At 37.5% G+C, this 26,026-nt stretch overlaps 2 protein-coding genes and 1 pseudogene across 2 annotated transcripts; all 3 read right to left on the reverse strand.

The window, feature by feature from the left end:
* Positions 1 to 1,314: 1,314 nt before the first annotated feature.
* Positions 1,315 to 3,215, reverse strand: LOC132185421 (CASP-like protein 4D1; annotated as a pseudogene).
* An 8,430-nt stretch (positions 3,216 to 11,645) lies between these two features.
* LOC132185420 (CASP-like protein 4D1) lies at positions 11,646 to 13,563 on the reverse strand. Its single transcript, XM_059599196.2, has 3 exons — positions 13,406 to 13,563; positions 12,666 to 12,795; positions 11,646 to 11,837 (listed from the first exon to the last, which is right to left on the reverse strand). Exons 1-3 carry the CDS (start codon positions 13,561 to 13,563, stop codon positions 11,646 to 11,648), a joined length of 480 nt encoding a protein of 159 aa, XP_059455179.2.
* A 1,458-nt stretch (positions 13,564 to 15,021) lies between these two features.
* LOC132185786 (uncharacterized) lies at positions 15,022 to 15,327 on the reverse strand. The gene has a single exon (XM_059599573.2). The coding sequence runs from the start codon at positions 15,325 to 15,327 to the stop codon at positions 15,022 to 15,024; it is 306 nt and encodes a 101-aa protein (XP_059455556.2).
* Between the last annotated feature and the right edge of the window lie 10,699 nt (positions 15,328 to 26,026).

The raw sequence follows: 26,026 nt of genomic DNA on the forward strand, positions 1-26,026 counted from the left end.
TTACCGGACTAGGTAAAATCGGAACCGGCCGGGCCGGTTCTGGTTCCGGTTCCGGTTTACCAAAACCGAGAACCGGGGTACCCCGGTTCCGGTTCCGGTTTTGGCCAAAAATCGGGAAATCAGACCGAGTTGACACCCCTAGTTTTTGGATTCGGCTATAAATTTCACTTTTATTGCCCTAATCCCGAAAGCGAAAAATCCATCAAAAGTGTCGTAATATAGACGTATTAGCTTATGCAATTTTTTGTATAAATTAATTGCAAAAGCATTAGCTAATAGGTTAAAATTTTGTTCTGTATTATTTCTTAAAACCAAAGTGTCTTCATTCCTGAAAAGCTGATAAGTAATAGTATCCTGGTGGCCTATGAGGCTCTTTATAACATAAATGTAAGGATGCAAGGAAAGGTTGGATATATGACTCCTAAACGAACAAGGCATTTGACATGATAGAATGAGATTTTTTGGAAGCAATGATGAGGAAGATAGGGTTTGCAAAGAGATGGACACGGTTGATAATGACTTGTATTAAGTCAATTATATACTATATTCTTATCAATGGCCAACTGCAAGGGCTCACACAAGGGACTTATTTTCCATTAGAAAGCAGAAATCAATTCTGGAAAAATTTTGGTGGGGGCTATAAAGAACATAAATTCAAGGTCACAAGGATGAGCTGGTCCAAAATGGGACGGTCAAAGGCTATGAGAATATGCAGTTAAGCAAATCTTTTAGGAAAAATACTTTATATAGGGTAATTTTTTTAAAAAAAATAAAAAATAAAACAGAAATAAACATGATCCCATTAGCCTAGGAGAAAGATAGAGGAAAACAAGTAATTTAAATATTGTTTCAAATAAATGATAGAAAAAATAAAAAGCCCTTTTATATTAAAATAAAAAAATGAATGTGATTATTTTAAGAGTTTTCTCTACATTTAGAAAATAAAATGAATGTGATTTAGGGAAGTTCCTACCACTGCTTTAGTGGACCTTGACACTCATGGTGGCTACTCAAATAACAATGCCCAAATTGAGGGTTATTACATGCTGGGAGTCACCTTGTTAGCCTTTTATTGGCAAGTTTATTATTGTTTACTTTGATGATATTCAAACTTGCTTGGCTATTAGTAAAAGTCATAATAATAACAATAATAATAATAATCTTACATTATTTAAAGAAATGCAGAAAATATTTAAAAAGAAAAAGAAAATAAAAAAGCATCAGCCTAGAGAATGGTCTCAATATTGCTAAAAGAAGGCAAGATTAAACTAATCCAAACAATCCTCTACTTGCTGCTTCGACTGATGGATGAAATCATGAAAGTACTGAAACTACAGCCATGCAAACAGTTGCCCCTAATAGAACACCGGTTGCAATAATTGCTTTATCCAGGAAATCATCAGCTAGATTGTCTACGTTTCTTTTGAATTCAACAGAGATGGCAAAACCAGCACCAACAGCTGTGGCCAGGAGCAAGCTGATGAGCTGTGAAATCAAATGCTTAATTATATTTTGTTGATAATAATGATACTAATTTAAATAATATTATTAATAAACTTGGCACTCGGCTATATTTTGGGATAATTAAACAGAAAGTAGAACCAAATGCAACACATTAACAACAATCAAGTTTTGTCCAGCTTCTCTCTCTAAAAAAAAAAAAAGAAGAAAGCATAGACAAATTTGAGGGAAACAGTAAGGGAATTCTAAGAGAAAGTAAAGTGAACAGTCTTTAAGGATACCTGGAAACCATTTATGTCTTGATAAGAGAAGGGATAATTTATACGAGTAATTCTAAATACTTATTTATCATATACGATTGGGTTGACGTGGCAGTGCCCATCATCCCTTAGATTTTTATTTATTTTTAATTGTGTTGTCACATCAGTCCAATAGTATGAAAGCAGAATAGGAGATGGGTATATAACATTACTCTTTTTCATTATAATTTATTCAAAAAGTATTTAAAAGATTATCTGTAACCAATTTCCTTCCATTCGCTCAATTAACTAATTGGCTACCAAAAATGAAAAATATTCATAAAACCATTTTGAACCATATTTTTCTACTCAACGGTATAAACTCACAAATCAAATAAATTTACTAATGACCATTATAATATATAAGAGATAAACAGAAAAGGAGAAAAAAGGGAAACAAAAAAAAAAAAAGGAAAAAGGACACTTGAGTTTCAGGGAGGTAAGGCAATATATGGTTGACTAGTAAATTTTAATTACCTTGTCTCCGTAGAAGTCAAACTCTGGAAAGCATCCGTTTAACCTTTTTCCTTTGATTGCATAGTAAATAGCAAAAGGTTACTGTAATAAGGTGTAGACTGCACCTATCGCTGCAATGGCAACCACATACCTGCCAATGTGTTTACCATAGATCGACCAACTAGAATTCAGGTAAATGTAGAGAAACCAAAGATATTGTTACTCTGGAACATAATTAATACTAATGAGTCGATTTATACAAGACTAAAAGGACAACAAATTGTTGTATATATATATATATATAATTCATGAAAAAATAAAAGCATTAAGAGTGGTGGTTCAATGACTGTAAGACAATTCAGATCATGTTGTTACCTAAACATTAGGGCATGAGTTAATTCGAATCATGCAATGAAAATCTTCATGCTTGATTAATCAGTGTAAATCACTTTGGGTCTTATTGATGTTTAGTTAGGCTATAGTTCAATCGAGCGTGAAAAAACGCTCGTAAACAGGTGTTGCTAATGGTCATGCACCACACTCAAGGAGATTAAAAGTAGGAGGAGGTGGCTAGAGTGGCTACTCTACTTGAACATGACTAATGACAGTAGGTGCTTAGATAATGGAAACCATAAACGCTCATCACTCAAGTCAGGAAACTTGAGGGATAGCTTGACCCAACCTCATCATGACACGAGTGAAACCCAAAATGATCTACACAAATAATGCATGAGAATTCCAGAATTCCCATTGCGACGACTACCCTTGATGGTACTTAATTTGTTTTTGATTATGAAAGATTAATATGTATCTGCCGATGGAGCAATATTACCTGTATGCGATGACATCCTTGAAGCTGAAGATGGTTACTTTGGAATCACCATCCAATCCCAAGGTGATTTTGTCGGTAACAAATAATCCGATACAAGAAAGTAATTTCGCTAGAGTGAGGATCCTTAATACCAGGGACGAGATTGCTATACCTCTGTTCTTCTTCATCATTCAATTATTCCTTAATTAATTACACCCTTCTTATTCCTTCATTTTGCTTAATTCCATGCATGTTTCCAAACAAGCCTTTTTATACACGGATTTGAGCCGACTCTCTCTCTCTCTCTCTCGATTATGTCGAGCTAGCAGCTCCGTCTGCACTGTATATGTTGTTTACAAGGGCCGCCCTTGTCGTATTTGCCGATCAAACGCCAACTTTTCAAAGGCATTGTTAATCCTATATAAGCTGTCGTTTTGTTTCCCACAGGGAATACCGTAATAGGTGACAGATTTGTTAGCTGTGATTAATGATGCATTGATGTTGCTGTCATGGATTACTTCTTGTTTTGTTTTTTTATTAACTAGAATATTGATATTATCATGACCTTTCATGGTGATTCTCACCTTACCATTTGGAGCAACAAAAAGTTGAAGGCTTTGAATTTATAATTCCCATTGGATATAATACATTGAAGACTTTGGATAAATAAAGTTTCGAAGAGAATAAGGGTAGTATAAGAATATAATTTTTTATTTTTTATTTATTTTATTTTTATTTTTTAAGAAAAGTGGCATTTTTGACACACTTTGATAGTTTGATGTACCACCTTAGCACACTTTAAATTTCATGAGGCAATAAGGCAATTTAAAAAACGGTTGTTAGTTTAAGATGTTTTTTTTTTGTATTTTTCCCAAGAAGAAAATAAACCACTAGGGCATGATTCAAATCCCGCAAATGAGAATTTTCATTTTTAATTAGTGTAAACCACTTTGATTTTCATTGATGCCCTAATGGAGTTAGGTCAAGTATGACTTAGTTGGACTTGAAAAAGCGTCTGCGGTTCCCACCGTCTATGCTCTTCTTGTGCGGCTTCTAACGAGTAAATGCTACTATTTTCACGCCCAAATAGAATAGTTACAATTGGTCTCATCCACCTGCCATTTTTAATTAGAAAAGAAAAGAAAAAAAATGAACAAGTGCAATAGAAAAACAAAGCACGTTAACATGGTTCTTTCATATGAAGGAATAAAATAACCACAGCTCTAGGGAAGAAATCAATTTTATTTATTTATTTATTTTGTGTTTGGGGTCTGAACCTACATAAATAAATAAATACATGTCAATGTGTGTGTGCGTCAATTTATGACTTTATGTAAAATAAAAACAGACAAATCTTAAATTTAATTTTTCAATAAATCATCTCATAATTATATATAAACATTACATATCTATAAAATAATCTATATTGTACTTGTGTTTTTTTTAAAAGCTATAAGCATATAACTTATTGCTTCCTTGTTTTGGTCCAAGCACCGGTGGAAAGCTGGAAACCATTTGGGGGGTGAAAAGTTAATATTGATGGGACTATGCTATAGAAAATAGTATATTTATTGAGATTATAAAAAAATTCAGGGTGGTAAAGAACCCCAACAATCCGCGCCACTGCCTTACCATGAAACAATCAATAAAGACACTCGGTCTCAAGAGGGAGTAATTGTGGAGTCCTACATTGCTTGAGTACGAGAAATATGATGTACCTATATAAGAGCATGCTCTCGAAATGATATTAACTAAGCCTTTTGGGGTAAGGTAATCCCAATAACAAAACCGCGCAGGCCGAGGCCTAAAGCGAAAAATATCATACCAACTAGCATCGAGTTGTAAAATACCTAGGCAAATTTGATAGAGAGATAAATAACTTAGATAGAGGGAGTAGAAGGAGAGGGAAGATTTGGATCATCTTCCTTGGTCAAATCTCACAAAAGCGGTTGGTCTTGGACTAGAATCAACCCATAGACACTCTAGTCGGCCTTATTATTTTTTGAGTTTTCTAGACGTTTAGGGAAGCTACTATTAGTACTTTAGGGAATCTTGACATATGGTGGCTACTCAAATAACAGTGCTCAAATTGAGGGTTATTACATGCTAGGAGTCACCTCGTTAGTCGGTACACTACACCATAGGCCTACCAACAATTAAACAGACCTTTTTTTTTTTTTTTTCCTGGTGTTATACACAAAAGTGTTGGGTGGTCCCTCTTTATGTGGGGACCAACCCACGTGGACAACACAAAGAGTTTCAAACTCTTTGTGTACTATATATATATAAGACGTGAGACAAAAGAAAAAGTGAAAAGAAAAAGAAAGAAGAGTGCGGCGCGCAGGAGAAAAAAAAAAAAGAATAGTGCGGCGCAGGGAGAGAAAAAGAAAAAGGAGAAAAAAAAGTTAGGCTTTTTTCACATCCGTCAGAGATTGGAAGGTCGTTTGTGGTTCGATCTTGATGCAATTTTAGAGGGTTGCTCCTGACGACGAGTGCTACGTATTGACTGGTGTCGATCGTTGGAATTCCTCTCCAATCGTTTGGTTGCTAATACCTACTTGGTGAGATCTTTCTTTATTATTGTTGGAATCCACTTTAGGGTGATGAATTTATGTTTAATCCAAGAATGCATGTATTCTTGATGTGGTGATAACCTCTAGATATTTCTCTAGGGAAGACAAATTGTAAACTCATTATTGTTGATAGTGGAAGATTTAACTGGACTAGGTCCCGTGGTTTTTACCTTCGCATTGGAGGGTTTTCCACGTAAAAATCTTGGTGTCTTGCTTGTGGGTTTGCTTGATTATTATTTTGCTATTGTGTTACTATTTAATTTGCACAAAGAGGGGTAGATTAATTCCGTTGAGCATCTGAAATTGGTGTTCACCCCTAACAAAGTGGTATCAGAGCTTTTGGTTCATTGTTTGTGTGGAGTTCTTGTGTGAATTAAATGGAAGAGTCATCTAATAGCATGGTTAAACTCACAGCTTCCAATTATTCAATTTGGAAGACTAGGATGGAAGATATTTTGTATTGCAAAGAATTGTTTGACCCCATTGAGTTGAAAGGTGTCAAACCAGTTGCTGCAACCAACGATGATTGGAAGAAATTGAATAGGAAAGCCGTTGGATATATTAGGCAGTGGGTTGATCAAAGTGTCTTTCATCACGTAGCCAAAGAAGTTGATGCATATGGTCTTTGGCAGAAGTTAGAGAGTCTTTATGAACGAAAGACTGCTCAAAACAAAGCCTTTGTGATAAGAAGGCTTGTGAATTTGAAGTACAAAGATGGGCATAGTGTTACGGAGCATCTGAGTAATTTTCAGGGAATGTTGAACGAGTTGTCTACCATGAAACTTGCACTAGATGATGAGGTGCAAGCATTACTTGTGTTGAGTTCTTTGCCAGACAGTTGGGAAACCTTGGTGGTGTCACTCAGTAATTCGGCTCCCAATGGTGTGATAACTATGGGTATGGTAAAAGACAGCATGTTCAATGAAGAGGCAAGAAGGAAAGAGCAAGGTATTTCTTCTCATTCAGAGGCACTTGTTATAGAAAGGCGGGGGAGAAGTAAAAGCAGAAAACCTCACAGGTATGACAATCGTGACAAGTCAAGAGGAAAGTCCTATTCAAAAATGGACATAAAATGTTTTCACTGTGGCAAGCCTGGGCATATAAGAAGAGATTGCAGAAAGTTTAAGAGGGAACAGTTGAAAGGAAAAGACGAAGAACGTCAAGAAGAAAAAGACACTGCAGCAGTTGCATCTGATGGTGATGTGGTATTTGCTTTTGATGAAGCTTATGCTAATCTCGCATGTGATGAATCTACGTGGGTAGTTGATACAGCAGCATCTTTTCATATTACTCCACATAGAGATTTCTTCTCTTCCTACACCAGTGGCGATTTTGGTTGGGTTAGGATGGGAAATGAAGCAAAGTGTAAAGTTGTGGGCATGGGAGATATACAGCTAGAAACCAGCATTGGGTGCAAATTGATTCTCAAGGATGTTAGGCATGTTCCTGAAATGCGCTTCAACTTGATTTCTATTGGGAAACTTGATGATGAAGGCTACCACAATTACCTTGAAAGTGGACAGTGGAAACTGAGCAAGGGTTCTCTTATCTTAGCCAGGGGAAAGAAGAACAACACTCTCTACAAGACAGCTGCAAGACTAGTCAAGGGAGATGCGATTGTTGTTGAGAATGAAAACTCCACTGAGCTATGGCACAAGAGGCTTGGTCACATGAGTGAGAAGGGACTTCAGATTCTCGCCAAGGAACAGCTCCTACCTAATAATAAAGGTACGTCACTAATGCCCTGTACTCATTGTCTTGTTGGAAAACAAAGAAGAGTTTCTTTTCAAAAATCTTCTTCATCAAGAAAGTCTAATATTCTTGATTTAGTTCACACTGATGTCTGCACTATGAACACTAAAACTCTAGGTGGTGCACTTTATTATGTGACTTTTATTGATGACCACTCTAGAAAGGTATGGGTGTTTGCTTTGAAAACCAAAGATCAGGTATTGGGTATGTTCAAAGTCTTTCATATGAAGGTTGAAAGAGAAACTGGAAGGCAGTTAAAATGCGTCCGTGCAGACAATGGTGGTGAATACAGAGGACCGTTTGAAGAGTATTGCAAAAGCCATGGGATCAGGCTTGAGAAAACTGTGCCCAAGACTCCGCAGCATAATGGAGTAGCAGAGAGAATGAACAGAACCATCTGTGAGAGAATCAGGTGTATGCTCTCTCATGCAAAATTGCCTAAACAATTTTGGGGTGAGGCAATGAGGACAGCAGTTGACTTGATAAATCTTTCTCCTTCAGTCCCTTTGGATGGTAACATTCCTCAAAGGGTTTGGACAGGGAAAGATGTTTCTTTTGAGCACTTGAGAGTGTTTGGCTGCAGGGCATTCGTCCATATTCCTAGAGATGAGAGGTTAAAGCTTGATAGCAAAGTCAAGCAATGTATCTTCATGGGTTATGGGCATGAGGAGTTTGGTTACAGATTGTGGGATCCAGTTAATAAGAAAATCATACGAAGCAGAGATGTCGTATTCTTTGAAGATCAAACCATTGAAGACTTGGATCAGAAAAAGGCAGAGTCTCTGAGTGAATATCGTGTTGATTTGGATCCAGTTATTCCTCCTTGTGTGATGCATGATGAACACATGGGAGATGTACAAGAAGAACAGGTTGATACAGTTGGTGAAAATGGTGAGCCTATAATTGATAATGTGGAGTCAGAAGAGCATCTAGAGCAAGCTTCTTCAGAACCAGCCGCTGAGATTCAGTTGAGAAGATCTACCAGAAACCGACAGCCTTCCAGAACGTATTCAGCCAATGAGTATGTGCTACTTTCTGATGGGGGAGAGCCAGAAAGTTATCAAGAGGTTATGCTACATGACCAGAAAAATCAATGGTTAGAAGCCATGCAAGACGAGATGAAATCCTTGCATGAGAATCACACATATGATTTGGTGGAACTGCCTAAGGGCAAGAGAGCACTCAAGAACAAATGGGTGTTCAGATGCAAGATTGAACCAAACAGATCACAGCCAAGGTACAAGGCGCGACTAGTTGTAAAGGGGTTCGGTCAAAAGTAGGGCATTGATTTTGATGAAATTTTCTCACCCGTGGTAAAGATGTCTTCTATCAGAGTTGTTTTGAGTTTGGCTGCCAAAATGAATTTGGAGATCGAACAGCTTGATGTGAAGACTGCTTTCCTTCATGGTGACTTGGAGGAGGAAATTTATATGGAGCAACCAGAGGGGTTCACAGCTAAAGGCAAAGAACACTTAGTGTGTCGGTTGAAAAAGAGCTTGTACGGACTCAAGCAGGCACCGAGACAGTGGTATAAGAAGTTTGATTCTTTTATGGTTGATCATGGGTATGAGAGAACTACAGCAGATCATTGTGTGTTTGTGAAGAAATTCTCTGATGGAGAATTTATTATTCTCTTGCTGTATGTGGACGACATGTTGATTGTTTGTCGTGACACTAGTAAAATTGACAGATTGAAGAAAGAATTGAGTAAGTCCTTTGCTATGAAGGACTTGGGACCCGCAAAGCATATCCTTGGTATGAAGATCTCTCGTGATAGGAAGAAAGGAAAATTGTGGCTATCACAAGAGAGTTATATCGAGAAGGTATTGGACAGGTTCAACATGAGCAAGGCAAAACCGGTGAACTCTACACTTGCAGGGCATTTGAAGTTGAGTTCAAAGCAAAGTCCTACAAGTGAGAAAGAAAAAGATGAAATGAAGAAAGTGCCTTACGCATCAGCCGTGGGTAGCTTGATGTACGCCATGGTGTGTACGAGGCCTGATATCGCTCATGCAGTTGGAGTTGTTAGTCGGTTCCTTTCTAATCCTGGTAAAGAACATTGGGCAGCTGTGAAATGGATTCTCAGGTATCTCAGAGGTACTTCGAGAGTATGTTTGTGCTTTGGCAGTGGTCAACAGGTGCTTGATGGGTTTACAGATGCAGATATGGCTGGGGATATTGATTCTAGAAAATCTACTTCAGGGTACCTGATTACTTATTCAGGGGGAGCAGTGTCATGGCAGTCCAGATTGCAGAAGTGTGTTGCTTTGTCTACCACAGAGGCAGAGTACATTGCTATTACTGAAGCGGCTAAAGAATTGTTATGGATGAAAAAGTTCTTACAAGAACTGGGTTTACAACAAGAGAGGTATGTGCTTTACTGTGACAGTCAGAGTGCCATCCATCTCAGTAAGAATTCAACTTTCCATTCAAGATCGAAACATATTGATGTTAAGTGTCATTGGATTCGTGATGCATTGGAGGATAAGCTGTTACAGATTGAGAAAATCCATACTGATGATAATGGGTCAGATATGATGACTAAATCGTTGCCTATGCAAAAGCTTGAAATTTGCAGAAGCGCGGCGGGCTTGGTGCAGCCCCCCACATAATCGGGAGGGGGAGATTTGTTGGGTGGTCCCTCTTTATGTGGGGACCAACCCACGTGGACAACACAAAGAGTTTCAAACTCTTTGTGTACTATATATATATAAGACGTGAGACAAAAGAAAAAGTGAAAAGAAAAAGAAAGAAGAGTGCGGCGCGCAGGAGAAAAAAAAAAAAGAATAGTGCGGCGCAGGGAGAGAAAAAGAAAAAGGAGAAAAAAAAGTTAGGCTTTTTTCACATCCGTCAGAGATTGGAAGGTCGTTTGTGGTTCGATCTTGATGCAATTTTAGAGGGTTGCTCCTGACGACGAGTGCTACGTATTGACTGGTGTCGATCGTTGGAATTCCTCTCCAATCGTTTGGTTGCTAATACCTACTTGGTGAGATCTTTCTTTATTATTGTTGGAATCCACTTTAGGGTGATGAATTTATGTTTAATCCAAGAATGCATGTATTCTTGATGTGGTGATAACCTCTAGATATTTCTCTAGGGAAGACAAATTGTAAACTCATTATTGTTGATAGTGGAAGATTTAACTGGACTAGGTCCCGTGGTTTTTACCTTCGCATTGGAGGGTTTTCCACGTAAAAATCTTGGTGTCTTGCTTGTGGGTTTGCTTGATTATTATTTTGCTATTGTGTTACTATTTAATTTGCACAAAGAGGGGTAGATTAATTCCGCTGAGCATCTGAAATTGGTGTTCACCCCTAACAAAAAGTAATGAAGAGAGACTTTGTTTCCTTATCATACTCGATTAATGAAAATTAACAACAAACCTTCTTGTTGGAAAGCGAAACATTGTAATTCACATACCAAACAACTTTAAGAGTTGTTTAAAAATTTAGGAGTGGCAATTTGTGTTCGCATGTTTATTTCGAATTATGTCAAAACATGTATATAAAATTATAAAAGTCAACTCTAATCCTATCAATTTAATTAAACGGGTTAGACCCATCAACTCAAACCTATTAATTTCGTGTTTGGTTCATGTCAAATTTGTAGATTGGGTTAAAAATTGTCAGCCTTAAATATCTTGTGTCGAGTTTTAGGCCGTGACGAAGCATGAGGATAAGACCATATAGGTTAATTCTAACTTGACTCATTTAATTTAACGAGTTATACTCCTCAACCCTAACTCGCCAATTTTATATTCGATTAATGTCAAATTCGCAGGTCATGTCAAAAATTTATAGTCATACTTTGAATGGCATTCTTAATCGATGTATCTTATATATCTTGAATCTAAACTTATTATGTGCGAGTCTTATTCGAATCAAACCAAGTGATGAATTAGAAAACTGCTTGTATGAGCTAGTGGCTTGTCAATTGTCATGCTAGCTGTTCTGTCTTTACAATACAACAGGCCAGAGCATTCTGAGAGTAATGGCCCAATGCCTTCAACCTTTTATTGGCAAGTTTAATTATTATGGTTTACTTTGATGATATTCTGCCACCCATTTAGCAAGGCATCGATTCAAACTTGCCTGGGTATTAGTAAAAGTCATAATAACAATAATAATAATAATAATCTTTCATTACATAAAGAAATGCAGAAAATATTTAAAAAAGAAAAAGAAAATAAAAGGCACTGGCATGAGAAGAGACTTCAATTTTTTTTAAAAAAAATTTAAAATGGTCTCAATATTGGTAAAAGAAAGGCAAGAATAAACTATTCCAAAGAATCCTTTACTTGCTGGCCCGACTAATGGATGAAAGCACTGAAACTACAACCATGCAAATAGTTGCCCCCAATAGAACACCGGTTGCAATAATTGCTTTATCAAAGAAATCACCAACCAGACCGTCCACGGTTCTATTGAACTCAACAGAGACAGCAAAACCAGCACCAACAGCCGTGGCTAGGAGCAAGCTGATGAGCTGTGAAATCAAATCCTTAATTATATTTTGTTGATAATAATTTAAATAATATTATTAATAAACTTGACAAGCTAAAGCTGAAGCTGATGTGGTATTACCTGTTACCCATTTGATTTTTTTCTTTTCTTTTTAAATAAAGATTGATCAAATTTAAAGGATTGATAGGTATTGCCACATCAGCCCAATAATGAGAGTGAAATAGCAGACGATGGCTATATAGCATTACTCTTTTTCATTATAATTTATTCAAAAATTATTTAAAAAGTAACCAATTTTCTTTCCCTCGCCCAATTAACTAATTGGCTACCAAAAACGAAAATGTTCATAAGATCATCTTGAACCATATTTTTCTACTCGATCTGCGGAATAAACTCACATCAAATAAATTTACCAATAACCATTATGATCTATAAGAGATAAATAGAAAAAGAGAGAGAGAGAGAAAAGAAAAAGAAAAAGAAAAAAAAAAAAGAAGACTAGAGTTTTAGAGCATTAATTAATTTCCATTGAACTCTTTATTCTTTAGTTAAAATTTGGTTTAAAAATTCACATTTTTAAGTTTAACTAGCAACTTTTTAAAAGCACCATACAATAATTAAACTCTCTAAATCTCACTTTATTTTATTTAAATATAATTATTATTTTAACTTTATTCTTTTTTATTCTCGAAAGCACCCATGTGGAGAGAGAGGGGAGGAGAAAAGGGAAATAAATATTAAAATGAGATAGGGTACTGGAAGATTGTTTCTCCAAACATCTGGAGATGTCACTGTGGATGCTCTTAAGGATCGGAGGGCAATGTATGGTTGACTAGTAAATCTTAATTACCTTGTCTCCGTAGAAGTCAAACTCTGGAAAGCATCCGTTTATTCTTTTTCCTTTGGTTGCATAGTAAATAGCGAAAGGTAACTGGAATAAGGTGTAGACAGCACCTATTGCTGCAATGGCAACCACATACCTGCCAATGTGTTTCCCATAGACCAACTAAAATTCAGGTAAATGTGATGATAATAAAATGAGAGCAAGCAAAGATGTAGCGCTAGGAGATGAGTTCGACTCATGCAATGAGAATCTTCATGCCTGATGAGTGTAAACTACCTTAAGTTTTATTGATGTCGGTTAGACTACGTACGGTTTAATCGAGCTTGAAAGAACACTTGCGGTCAGGCTATAGGTAGGTCATGCACCACGTACAGTCAATGAGGTTAAAAGTAGGAGAAGGTGGTTACTCTATCTGAACGTGATTAATGACATGAGGGGCTTAGGTGGCAAGAACCGCAAATGCTCACTCAAGCAGACGGACTTGAGGGATAGCTTGACTCAACCTTATCATAACATCAGTGGGACCAAAAATAATTTACACTAATAAAGCATGATGATTCCCATTGCAAGAATCAAACCCATTCCCAAGTATTTACCTAACTACATAAAAATTATCTTAAGGCCACTTAACGACTGCCCTTGATGGTACTTAATATGCTTTTGATTATGAAATTAAGAATATATATATATATATATATATATATATATATATATCTGCCGATCGATCGAGCAATAATATTAATTACCTGTATGCGAAGATATCCTTGAAGGTTGCTTTGGAATCATCATCCAATCCCAAGTTTATTTTGTCAGTAACAAATAATGCGATAGAAGAAAGTAATTTCGCTAGAGTGAGGATCCTTAATACCAGGGACCAGATTGCTATACATCTGTTGTTCTTCATCGTGCAATTATTCCTTAATTAATTACACCTTCGATCTTCCTCTTAATTCCATGCATCTTACCAAACAAGCCTTTTTATATACAACGTAGAGCCGACTCTTTCTCTCTCTCTCTCGATCGGTTTTGTCAAGCTAGCAGCTCCGTCTGCACTGTATATGTTGTTTACAAGGGCTGCCGCCCTTGTCGTATTTGCCGATCAACTTGACAGATTTGTTTACAACGGCAACTTTTTAAAGGCGTTGTTAATCCTACATAAGCTGTCGTTTTATTTTCCCACAGGTAATTGGTTACAGATTTGTTAGCTGTGAATGATGATGTTGCGGTCATGGATTAGTACTTCTTGTTTTTGTCTTTTATTAACTAGAATATCGATATTATCATGAATTTTCATATTGGTGATTCTCAGCTTACCATTTGGAGCAACAAAAAATTTAAGGCTTTAGATTTATAATTCCCATTGGATATAATACATTGAAGACTTTGTCGATTAATTGACTGTTACTTATTACTTGATTGAGAGAAATACATTTTAGTAGAGAAATTTCAGTATTTTGGAGTTTGATTCTTGTGAGAATATTTGCTTTTCTTGTAGGAGTGCAAATAGTCAATTATGTCAGCTCTAGGGGTGCCGGGCATTGTTTGGTAAATATCATTCCACCCTTAGATAGTACTGTTCATATTTTGATGGGAAAAAGAAAAAATGAGAATAATAATATGTATAAAAAAGTGAAAAAGTGATATTAAAAAGTGAAAAAAATTATTTTATATTAATTTTTTTATTTGAATATCAATAAAAAGTAAATGATTTAATATAAAAAAATGAAAATGTTTTGATTATTAATTTTTTTGAAGAAAAAAAATGTAAATAGTATTTGGGGATGACTTCTCAATCGTACCCTCGTTCCAACAAGAGGTTCAGCAAGTTCTCTATAGATTCCTAGCTAGTCATACAGGGGCGGACCCATGTGTTAGGGTAGGGATGAATGTCCCCTCAAAATGTTTACAATTCTTTATAAAATATACACATTTTATGAATTCGTCTCCCAAAAATTAACATATTATGTGTTATTCCATTTGTATTTTTTTTCTTAATCATCTTCATCACATCTTGTTTTCCCTCCTGGGTCCCAACTATGCATTAGCCAAAAGAAAGATGATGGCTCTTTGTACAGTATGTGATCATGAACTCTATCAAGTTTGTAATCCATATCTCAATTGTGTAATCAATATTTAAGCTTCCTGATCAAGCGTGCAAATATTGTGCTGAATGCAATAAATGGCAAGAACCTGAAAATATTTTAGAATATTTCAGCCATTAATTAATCAGTGCTGAACAATTAGCCTTTACATGAAGGAGCAGGTGGCTAACTGTTTTTCCAGCTCCATTAACATCATAATTAAGCTAAGCATCATCAACGTTAGCTTGGTGTACAAGGTACTTAATTAGGAGTTAAAAAGCTCATGGCAAAGAAGCCTTATTAGTAGTTGATAAAGAAGAAGACATAATCTTTTTGATTAGCTCAACAATGGAAGCAGCCGGATCAGCATGTGCAGCCACCTCTCTAAAGGTTGCATGCACCCTCAGAGCAACTTCAACTCCAACGCCAAGCCGCGCCTGCTCATCTTTGACGGCTTCTTCGCAGAGGCCGCAGACCCAGTCACCGCCAAACCGCTCCCGAACCCAGCCGATGTAGCCGGTGGTGCACTCCTCCCAAATGCCGCAGCATGCACACTCCACCCTCTTCACCACCTCATCACTTGCCATCTCTCTCTCTCTCTCTCTCTCTCTCAATTAAACACAACATTCAATATTCTCGTTGCCTTGCTTTTCATGCCTGCTATATATGGAAAGTATATCTTTAATTGTTTTCTTGCATGGAAAGTAAAAAAGAAAACTCCAACAGGGGATGGGTATGGTAATGGAGCTGAAATGATTGAAGTCTCGTGAAGTAAACTGAATTGATTACAATCCCTATCGATCCCCCATGCACCTCTTTATTTTTGGCGCTTAGTGCTTGAAAGGGAGCTTAACATAGACAGTATGATATCCCCCGCCATCAGTATCTAGCTCGTACCAATTATTAAAAGGATCATATGCTTTTTTGACTCAAATTGTCTTCTTCTATCTATAGATTCTATACTCTATATTATTCCATTTTATATTATATATCAAGATTATATATATGAGTCAATAATTTGGTAATTGCAATCCATGTGCTTTTTTTTTTTTTAATTATTTATTTATTTTTTATGAACAAAAAGAGTAGACTAGAGAGAACAATTGTGACTATCTTATATGAACGTAACCATAGTACGTAGCACCTACCGACTGAGAGCAGCACATAAGGGATTTAGACAGTGAGAACCGTAGACGATTCCTCAATTAGTCTGACTAAGCATCTAGCTCTATCAGTATTAATGAGAATTCAATACGACTAATACTAATTAGATATATGTGAGAATTCTCTATTGTAAAAATTTAAATTCACATCCTAATGTATGTCTTGATCATTTAAAAATTTTCTTAAACCATTGAGCCATTACCTTCACGGTGCAATCTATGTGCTTAGATGGTGCAATCCATGTGCTTATAGATTGAATGAAAGTAGGATAGAAATGCATTGAAAGTTGTGACACCCGAGCGGCTAATTTATTGAACCTATATACCTCTCTTTTGTCAGTACCTCTCACCTTTTCCCTTTTTTCGCACATTATATATATATATTCGAGAAGATAAAATCTTAGTCAGTATCATATCTCCCCTTCATGATTGGTTCCGTTGATAATATTTTGCAGAAGATTTTTTTTTTTTTTTTAGTAATAATGTGTGAGTATTTAATTTATAAGTTGAGGTAATATTTTAATTTATTTTTTAAAAAAGAGTAAGAAATTGTCTTAAAAAACATTGTAATAAGTTAAAAAGATATATAAAGAATTGAGAAGTGAGGACCCCCACAGTACGTAGGCATGCAATTAATGTAGAGCCATGTGAATTCATTAGAAATCCTGATTTTTGGCGTGGCTTCGTTCATCACTCAATCATGGCTCACGTGAATATGATAGATATCACAGACATCACATGGATGCATAGTTACTTAGGATGGCTCTGGGCTCGAGGATATATATATATATATATCCATGGATTAATTTGATGCTCTTTCTCCTCTCAGATTGCCTTAAATTTCTCTCTCTCTCTCTCTCTCTCTCTCTCTCTCTCATAGAAATTCCAGCATTTGTTATTTTTCAGCTTGCTTGCCTAAAAATTTTTTTTACGTTCACATAAACCGCTAGCTGTAGCAGGATTTTTGGATGGTGGAACGGGTTGGCGGGGTTCTAATAAAATCGTGAAAAAATTTGTGCAGTTAACTCAACTTATAAAATTGGTTCAATAAGAGAGAATTGTCTATTCTTTATAAAAATGTTCAAGATTTTATCTACAGGTAATGTGAGATAATTCATCAACACTCTCCCTCACGTGTAAGCTAATACTTTTTTTTGGTTCTTATCATAGGATAAGTAATGTGGACCCTATTTGTCCTGTGGTAGACTCTGATACTAAGAAAAAATTTGTGAATTTAACTCATTTCATGAAACCGATTTAATAAAGAAACTTTCTTTAATGGAGGATGGCCAGAAAGCCTCCTATGCTTAAGTTAATATTTAGTTTTCTAAGTTGAGAACTTGAGAAGAAAGGAGAATACTTAATTTTTGGGAATGAGTGCCCTTTTAAATAGAGGCTTTTGAATATGGTTTATAGGTGTTTGTCATGTGGGGCAGCCAATCCTATAATTATTTTTCATGTAGTCGAATATTCTTTTATTTATTTTCCTAAAATAAAATTTTAATATTACGTTTTTTTTTTCCTAGCAAAACAAGAGAACGAAGAGGACTACAAACATGAAGACAAAATATAAAATTTTAAGGCCTGCAAAGTTTAGAGAGCATCTCCTTCTAAAAGTAATGTGGGCGCCATGCATGGGCTTTAGTTTTAACAGGCCTATAGAAGTCGGCCCACTGAAGCCCAGTCTATTTACCTCCAACCTTGCTATGCTGATGTTCATAACCCGAATTCCTTGATGCATGTTTTTTACCATAGCCCATTATATCTTTCTTGCTAGCAATCAATTTGTTTTTTTTTTTGGGCGATAGCAATCCATTTCTTGCCGCCTCAGACCTTCCTTGAATCTCTTCACCTCCTCTACTCTAATAACATGTGCAGAGTGCTAATCCTAATTCTAATTTTTTTGTTTTCTCCCCTCAATAAATAAAGTGAAATATTTAATTAAAATTGAAAGTAAAATGATGCAGATAGACTTCAAACTCAAAATTTTCTAAAACCATGTTAAATTATTACTTAGAGGAAAATGCAGTTTACCCCCTGAAGTATAAGGGGTTTTTCAATTTTAACCTCAAAGTTCAAAAATTGGCAATTTAAACCTTCCGTTTAATTTTTTCGTCAAAATGGACGGAAATCTATGAAATTACATCATTGCCCTCAGGCTTTTTTTTAAAAAATTTCATCCAATTTAATGGAAAAATTAAACAGAAGGTTTATATTGTCAATTTTGAAACTTCAGGGGGGTAGATTGCCAATTTTTGAACTTTGGGGTTAAAATTGAAAAACCTTTGAAACTTCAAAGGGGTAACTACATTTTCCCCTATTACTTATTCTAAAAACTTACACTAATAAAAAATCGTAAATTTAATAATCTATTGATATTCTACTCATTTGCAAGAAACTATATAAGTCAACTCTAACTGTAACACCCTAGTCCCATATCAGGAAGATATAAATAATCTACATAAAGTGTGTAGTTTATAAGAGATAGTCATAAGTGTTAAGTTTCACATTACCTAATTATTAGGTGGAATTGGGTTTATAAGGAACTCTAGGGAAGTTCCAAATTAACTAATCATTTTGAGATCATAGTGCATATATAGTTAACGCTTTTTCCTTGGTCGTTACAAATGGTATCAAAGTTACTTAGTAATGTCAGGTCATGTGGTACTAGAGTACGACATGACATGGCCATCGCAAGGATGTCAGGAATTTAAGAGGAGACGTTTGTAACACCCTAATCTCATATTTGGAAGAGATGAGTAACCTACATAGAGTGATAGTTTATGAGAGATAGTTATGGGTTTAGGGTAAACCCAATGACAAAACTGTGCAGGCTGATGCCCAAAGCAAACAATATCATACAACTTGGAGCAAGTTATTACATATGGTATCAATTATCAAAGTCGAAACTCAACCTGAGGACATGCATAAGCCTATGAGGGTCGCCAGTGAAGATGTTAGGTCCCAAGAGGTGGTGATTGTGGCATCCTACATTGCCTGTGTGTGAGAAAAATAGATGCTCTTATATAGAGCATGCTCTCTCTAAATGGTATGAGACCTTTTGAGCTAAACCCAATGATAAAACCGTTCGAATTTAGTCAAAAGTAGATAATATCATATCATTTTGGGCGGGGTGTTGGGTCATAGTTCTCCACTCTAACCTATTAAAATCATGATAATATGTTTCTCGTTTGAACTTGTATCTGCTGTATATATATATTGTAGTGCCCAGCACAATGTATTCATTGAAAAGCAAAGTCTTACAGTAATATTGCAATCTTTTCATGTTATTAGAGCCTTACTAGCTCACGCTTTAATTTTTCCTTCTTTCACCTCTTTACTCGATCCTATGGCTCCCTCAAACACACCTGCAACTACCTCATCGTGGTCTCCTCCTAATATTGCTCAGATGGTCATGTGCAAATTGCAGGGACCCAATTATATAAGCTGGACATCACAATTTGATCTAGCCGTGAAAGCCAATGAGCTTATGGGTATACTTGATGGAACTGAACCATCACCTTACTTGGTTTTGAACGACAAGGATAGCCAAGTTGCCAATCCTAAATATGTCCTATGGCAAAGGAAGGATCCATTCCTCCTCAACTTCATCAATAGCACTTTGGTAGACACCGTTTTGGCAACAGTCTATGGGTTGACCACTTCGCGCCAAGTCTGGATGCACCTAGCTACCAAGTTTGTTTATAAATCTCGCTCAAGAGTCAACTATCTTAAGTGAAGATTCGGTCTCTATAGCAGGGAACCAAAACCGGCATTGAGTACCTTCATGATGCCAAGTCATGGGCTGATGAATTATGAGTCGTAGGTAAACCCATTGATTATGATGACCTTATCTCTTTCATCCTTAGCGGTTTAAACCCTTCCTATAATGCATTTGTTACTTCTTATTCTCTTGTCACAAGAGATAACTCTCTAACCTTTGAAGAATTTTAGGCTGAACTTTTATCGCATGAAATTATGCTTGACAATCAACACCAAGCTCTCACGGCAGAAGCTAGTAATCTAGCATTCTTTACTCAAAAACAAGGAGCCCCACAATACTCTGGCAAGAAGAAACACGGTGGGCTAGCCAAGTTCAACCAACATCATAATCATCCACCACCTCGCAACAATTTTCTCAATAAATCTAGAGGTCCAGTGATACCTTTCTCGGGTGGGCAACCAATATTTTCAAGTGGACAGCGACAATAGTATCACCATTCGGGTTCTCCATCTCAACCATTTCCAGGTCATCAGCTTCCAAGGTCTCTTTGCCAATTATATGGTAAATCCAATCACAGAGCCTTGGATTGTTATCATAGAATGGACTATGCCTATTAAGGCAGACATCCACCCGCACAATTGGCCGCCATGGTAGCTCAAGCTAATGTCGCTCAGGATAATAATGAACCTTGGTTTGCCAACAGTGGGGCCAATGCCCACATCACTTTTGACCTTGAAAACTTGTCCATTAAACAACATTTCAAGGTGATGAAATTGTGGCAGTCGGTAATGGTAATGGGCTACAAATTCACCATTCTGGTTCTTCCACTTTTCAAACTCCCACTTCTCATGGCAATTTAAATAAAATCTTGCGTTGCCCAAATGTTTCAGCTAATTTGCTCTCCATTAATCGTTTTTGCATTGATAATAATTGCTACTTTCTACTCACGGGTTCCTATTATATTGTAAAGGACATCCTAACGGGAGTAACATTGTTGGAAGGGCCGAGTGAAGTCGGCTTGTATCCCATCTATATGAAGAAAATTTCATTGAATAAACGCCATGGTCTCACAGCTCTTCTATGAATAAAAGCCACATTTGATGTATGGCACTCAAGACTAGGACACCCTGCTGACCCCTTTGTTCAAAAGCTGATCACTATTCAATGTCTACCACTTGTTGGTGGCTTAGTACAATCACATGTTTGTTTATCTTGTCAGTTAGGCAAAGGCAAGAAATTGCCCTTCGGTGAGTCTACTCGTGAGTCTATTTCTCCCCTAGAACTTATTCATTCCAATGTTTGGTCTTCACCCATCCTGTCCAATGATTGTCAGTATTATATCATTTTTATTGATGACTTTTCAAGGTTTACTTGGATGCATCCCATTAAACAAAAATCTGACGTTTTTCATTACTTTGTTCAATTTAAGCGCCTTGTTGAAAATTTATTTTCTTGAAAGATTAAAAAAATTCCGAAGTGATGGTGGGGGTGAATATATGTCACGACAATTCACCTCATTTTTAACAAATAATGGGATCTATCACCAAGTTACTTGCCCTCATACCCCCGAACAAAATGGAATTTCAGAGAGAAAACATAGACATATTATTGAAGTTGGTTTGTCCCTTTTGGCTCAATCTCATCTAAGCTCACAATTTTGGGTCGATGCCTTCAAAACAACAATCTACTTAATTAATCGACTACCTTCACCAACTCTAAAAACTATGTCTCCATATTTCAAATTGTTTAAAAAAGAACCTGATTACTCCACCTTACGAATTTTTGGGTGTGTTTACTACCCTCTTTTAAGACCATATGCATCACACAAGCTTAGTTTTTGGAGTAAACAATGTATCTTTATTGGCTATAGTCCCAACCAACGTGGCTGTAGGTGTTTAGACCATATTTTTAAAAGAATCTATGTTTCATGGCATGTCGTATTTGATGAAGGATTTTTTCCTGCAAGGGATACACGTACAGCTGCTCAATAGCCCTCCACGGTTCCTCCAATTTAGGTATGCCCCACTTTTCCCTCTCCTGAATCTAATTTACATTCTATTATAACTGCTCCACTTATCCTAGCTCCACAATATCAAGACCCCTCTTCTCTTCCTTTACCTGATTCTCCTTCCAATAATATACTTCAAGGCCCACCTATACCATATACCCCAGCACATTCCACGCCATAATCCCCATTGCCCTCTCCTTTGCATGTGAGTCCTAATTCCACCTCACCTCTATCTCCCCCTCTAAGTGAACCTCCCGTGCTTGATTTAAACTCCCATAAGAATCATCCTTCTCCCTCATCTCTCCCTCCCTCTCACACAGACGCAGCCCAAGAGTTGGATTCCAACTCCACCTCTCTTGTTGATCACGTGTTGCCCAGTACCCCTCACAGCCTTCCTAGTCCTTCCTCTCTTGGGCCTTCATCTACCCATGAGTCTACTCCTCATCCACAGCCACTAGAGCTGGGAACGGGTTGGGGCGGGGCGGGTATTGGTTTTTTCCCATCAGACCCGCACCTTGCGGGTTTGAGATTTTCCAACCTGCCACCCGAGCCCAATGACCAAGATCTGCGCAGGCCGGGTATTTGTAGTGCAGGTTAAATAAGTATAGGTTTTGCGGGTTTGCAGGTCGGGTGAGGTTTATTTACTCCGACCAAAAAGAAAGAAAAGAAAAAAATATAAACAATTCTGATGAAGCAAACAGTAAAGTCGAAAAAATTGACAAACCACTGTTACCAGAAGAAACAAATGTCACCAGGAAACAACTACAACCCATGATCCACTCCCACAAGCAAGCCATAACCTAACAAAATCCAAAAACACCCATTAACCAAAAAAGCGAAACCCACAACCGCAACTAACCCAAAACACATTCTTCAGCAAAACCCACATATCCATGATTTACCAGAAAACTAAGCAAAACCCACATTTTATTTCACAAAACAAATCAACACTAACACAAAAATTTGACCCAAAAGCTCGTACCTTCTGGCCATTTGGGAAATTATTTGAGAATATTTCTTTCTTTCCTTTCTTTTCATCTTTCCCAAGAACCAAATAGAAAAGAGAGAGAGAGAGAGAGTACCTTTATGAGATTGAGAGGTCAGAGGCGAAAGTGAGAGATCTAGAGGCGAGACTCGAGATCGAGATGGGTCCGATGGGAGATCGAGAGATGCAGTCGTGCGGTGCGGGGAGTGAGATGGGTCCAAATCGTCCGATGGGAGATCGAGAGCCGAGAGGTGCGGTTGACGGTCGTGCAGTGCGGGGAGTGAGATGGGTCTGATGGGAGATGAGATCGAGAGGACGAGAGGTGCGGTCGTGAACTCGTGCGGTGTGGTTGAGTCGAGCTGACGGTTGTGTTGAGGACTTGACTCTTGAGTGCTAGGTGAAAGGGAGAAAGCCGAATGGGTCTTTAAGTCTCTTAAGTTTTGGGTTTTTTTTTTTGGTGTTTTAGCCTTTAGGAGCGGGTAGGAGCGGATTGGGGTGGGTACCCGTATAGGTAATATTCGTAAACCCGAAACCCGCCCTGCCCCGTACGGGTTGGATATTCTCAACCTGAACCCGTGAAAATAAACACTAAACCTGCACAGGGCAGGCCCGGTGGGGTTTACAGGTTGGGCGGGTTTTTGCCCAACCCTAACAGCCACGACACTCCATGGTCACCCGGTCTCAGACTGGGTCCCTTAAGCCTAAACAATTTTCTGATTATTCCTTATTTTACTGCACTAAACACTCATATCGTGCCTTTAGCTCTCTCCTCACTGAAATTGAACCCACTAGGTTCAGCCAAGCCCAATCATCACTTGAGTGGCGTTTAGCTATGCAGGAGGAGTATGATGCACTCCTCAAAAATAAGACATGGACACTCTGGCCTAGACCACAACACCAAAATTTGATTCGCAATAAATGGGTCTATAAAATCAAAAGCAAGCCCGATGGTTCCATCGATCAATTTAAGGCCAGGCTTGTAGCTAAAGGGTTTGATCAAAGGAGTGGCATTGACTATTCCGAAAAATTCAGCCCGGTAATCAAACTAGCCACTATTCGGTTGGTCCCAATCCTTGCTATGCAATTTGATTGGAAAGTGAAACAATTAGATGTCTCCAATGCCTTTTTGCATGGGACACTTGAGGAGGATGTTTTTGTGGAACAACCACAAGGCTTTGTGGACCCACAATTTCCTACCTTTGTTTGTAAGCTCCATAAGGCCTTATACAGTCTCAAACAGGCACCTAGAGCATGGTTCAATAGGTTGTCTCTCTCCCTGCAAACACTTGGTTTTTCTGGATCATTGGTTGATTGCTTACTGTTTGTGCTTCACTCTCATGGTATTCTCATATTTTTATTGGTCTATGTTGATGACATCTTGCTTACAGCGAAACAACACATTTGCTATTTCCTCTCTTGTCTCTGCCTTGCAGCTAGAGTTTCCCCTCAAGGACCTTGGGGATCTAAATTACTTCTTGGGTATTGAGGTTTCCCGAGACCCGGATGGTCTTCACCTCCGCCAGACAAAATACATCACCGAGCTGCTCCACAAGTCAAGTATGATTGGTGCTAAAGCCTATTCTGCACCGTGTATCTCTGGCTCCAAACTCTCAGCCTCGTTTGGTGAACCTTTATCCGATCCTAGTGTGTATCGACAAGTGGTGGGTGCTTTACAATACTGTACTCTTACACGCTCTGATATCACATATTCTGTCAATCAACTTTGTCAACATCTTCACTCTCCAACAACTTCGCATTGGACAACTACGAAGCGGGTACTTTGATATCTCAAGGGTACTTCTAATCATGGGTTGAAATTCACTAACGGTCCCCTCCGCTTGGAGGCTTTTTGTGACTCTGATTGGGCTGGTAACCCTGATGACCGCTGCTCCACAACTGGCTTTGGCATTTATTTTGGCTCTTGCTTAATTTCCTGGTGCCCAAAAAAGCGAACGGTTGTGTCATGATCCTCCACTGAAGCGAAATATCGTGCCTTGGTCATGACTACAGCTGAAGTCTATTGGCTTCGTATGCTTTTTCGGGAACTTAAAATTCCCTTATCAACGGTTCCCACAATCTGGTGTGATAATATTGGTGCACTCGCCCTTGCCTCTAATCCCTTCTACCATCCTAGAACCAAGCACATTAAAATTGATTATCACTTTGTCCGAGAGAAGGTCATCAACAAGGACATTTTTCAGTTCGATATTTGTCCACTCATGATCAAATAGCCAACATTTTTACAAAGGATCTCTCTTCCTTTCGGTTTATGTTTCTTCGTAACAAGCTCATGGTGCTTCCCTCCCCCGTGAGGTTTAGGAGGGGGCTGTAAGCTAGAACAATCACAACATACAATCAGCCACCAATCATGAAGCAAATCACGACAATCACACCTTGGCTGATATGGTGAATTAAGGAGCAACGGCTATTCCAGCCAAGTCAACAAAAGCTGCATTTGGATAGCTTCATTTGAATTAGGAAGGACAGCCAACCGAATGAGCTAGCAGTTCACGCACAACTCATACATGGAAAGAAATCAACTCAGTCATCATATTGTGTATCACTCCTTACAAGGAAAATCCTTCATAAAGAAATGTGTGTAGTTATCTGTAATTAATATGTTTCTCGTTTGAACTTGTATCTGCTGTATATATTGTGTAGTGCCCAGCCTAATGTATTCATTGAAATGAAAAGTCTTACAATAATATTGCAATATTTTCATTTTATAAGTCCATAGACTGTTGTTGAATGGGGAGGTGCAAGCAAAGCAAGATTTTGTATCAATATTGAATATAATTCTTCTTTCTTTCAAGTGGATAAAGGAAGGAAGGTTATCCTAAGCCTGCAAAAGGGTCTCAGAATATGCTCCACTTAAGGTTACAGCTGTTGTAACATATCTTTCACATCGTATCTGGTCACTAGATTTGAAACAGTGTGACATTTGTTTGAGTAGGCCAAAAGGGATCACCCTGTGGGTCACACTGCATCCCGCAATTGCGACAACACTCAAATCCACCTATTACAGCGGATTTATCTCAATCTGAAAAGCTGATGCTATAAATTAATTAACGTAACGTGGTTACCTTGTGTGAACATAATATATATTACAATATATTCCAGGCCCCATCTTTACAGCCGGAGCTTTTTAAGCTTATTCTTGATGATCAGGCAAATCTATAAAAACGGATTTGAATGCAGAAATGACATAAAGAGACCACAAAAGTCAAATTTTCACACTCTAATCACATAAAATGACCCCACCAAAAAAGGGTAATTAATGGAGAGAATAAATAAAATAAATTAAAAAAAAGCCATATAATTATGCACCATTGAAATTTGATTCCTTCTTTTCTTCTGCTTTTTTTTTGCTTCATTGATCATATTCAAGACATATTTAACTAATCAT

Source organism: Corylus avellana, chromosome 7 (genome assembly GCF_965113065.1).
Source record: "Corylus avellana chromosome 7, dhCorAvel1.hap1.2, whole genome shotgun sequence".
Lineage (NCBI taxonomy): Eukaryota > Viridiplantae > Streptophyta > Magnoliopsida > Fagales > Betulaceae > Corylus > Corylus avellana.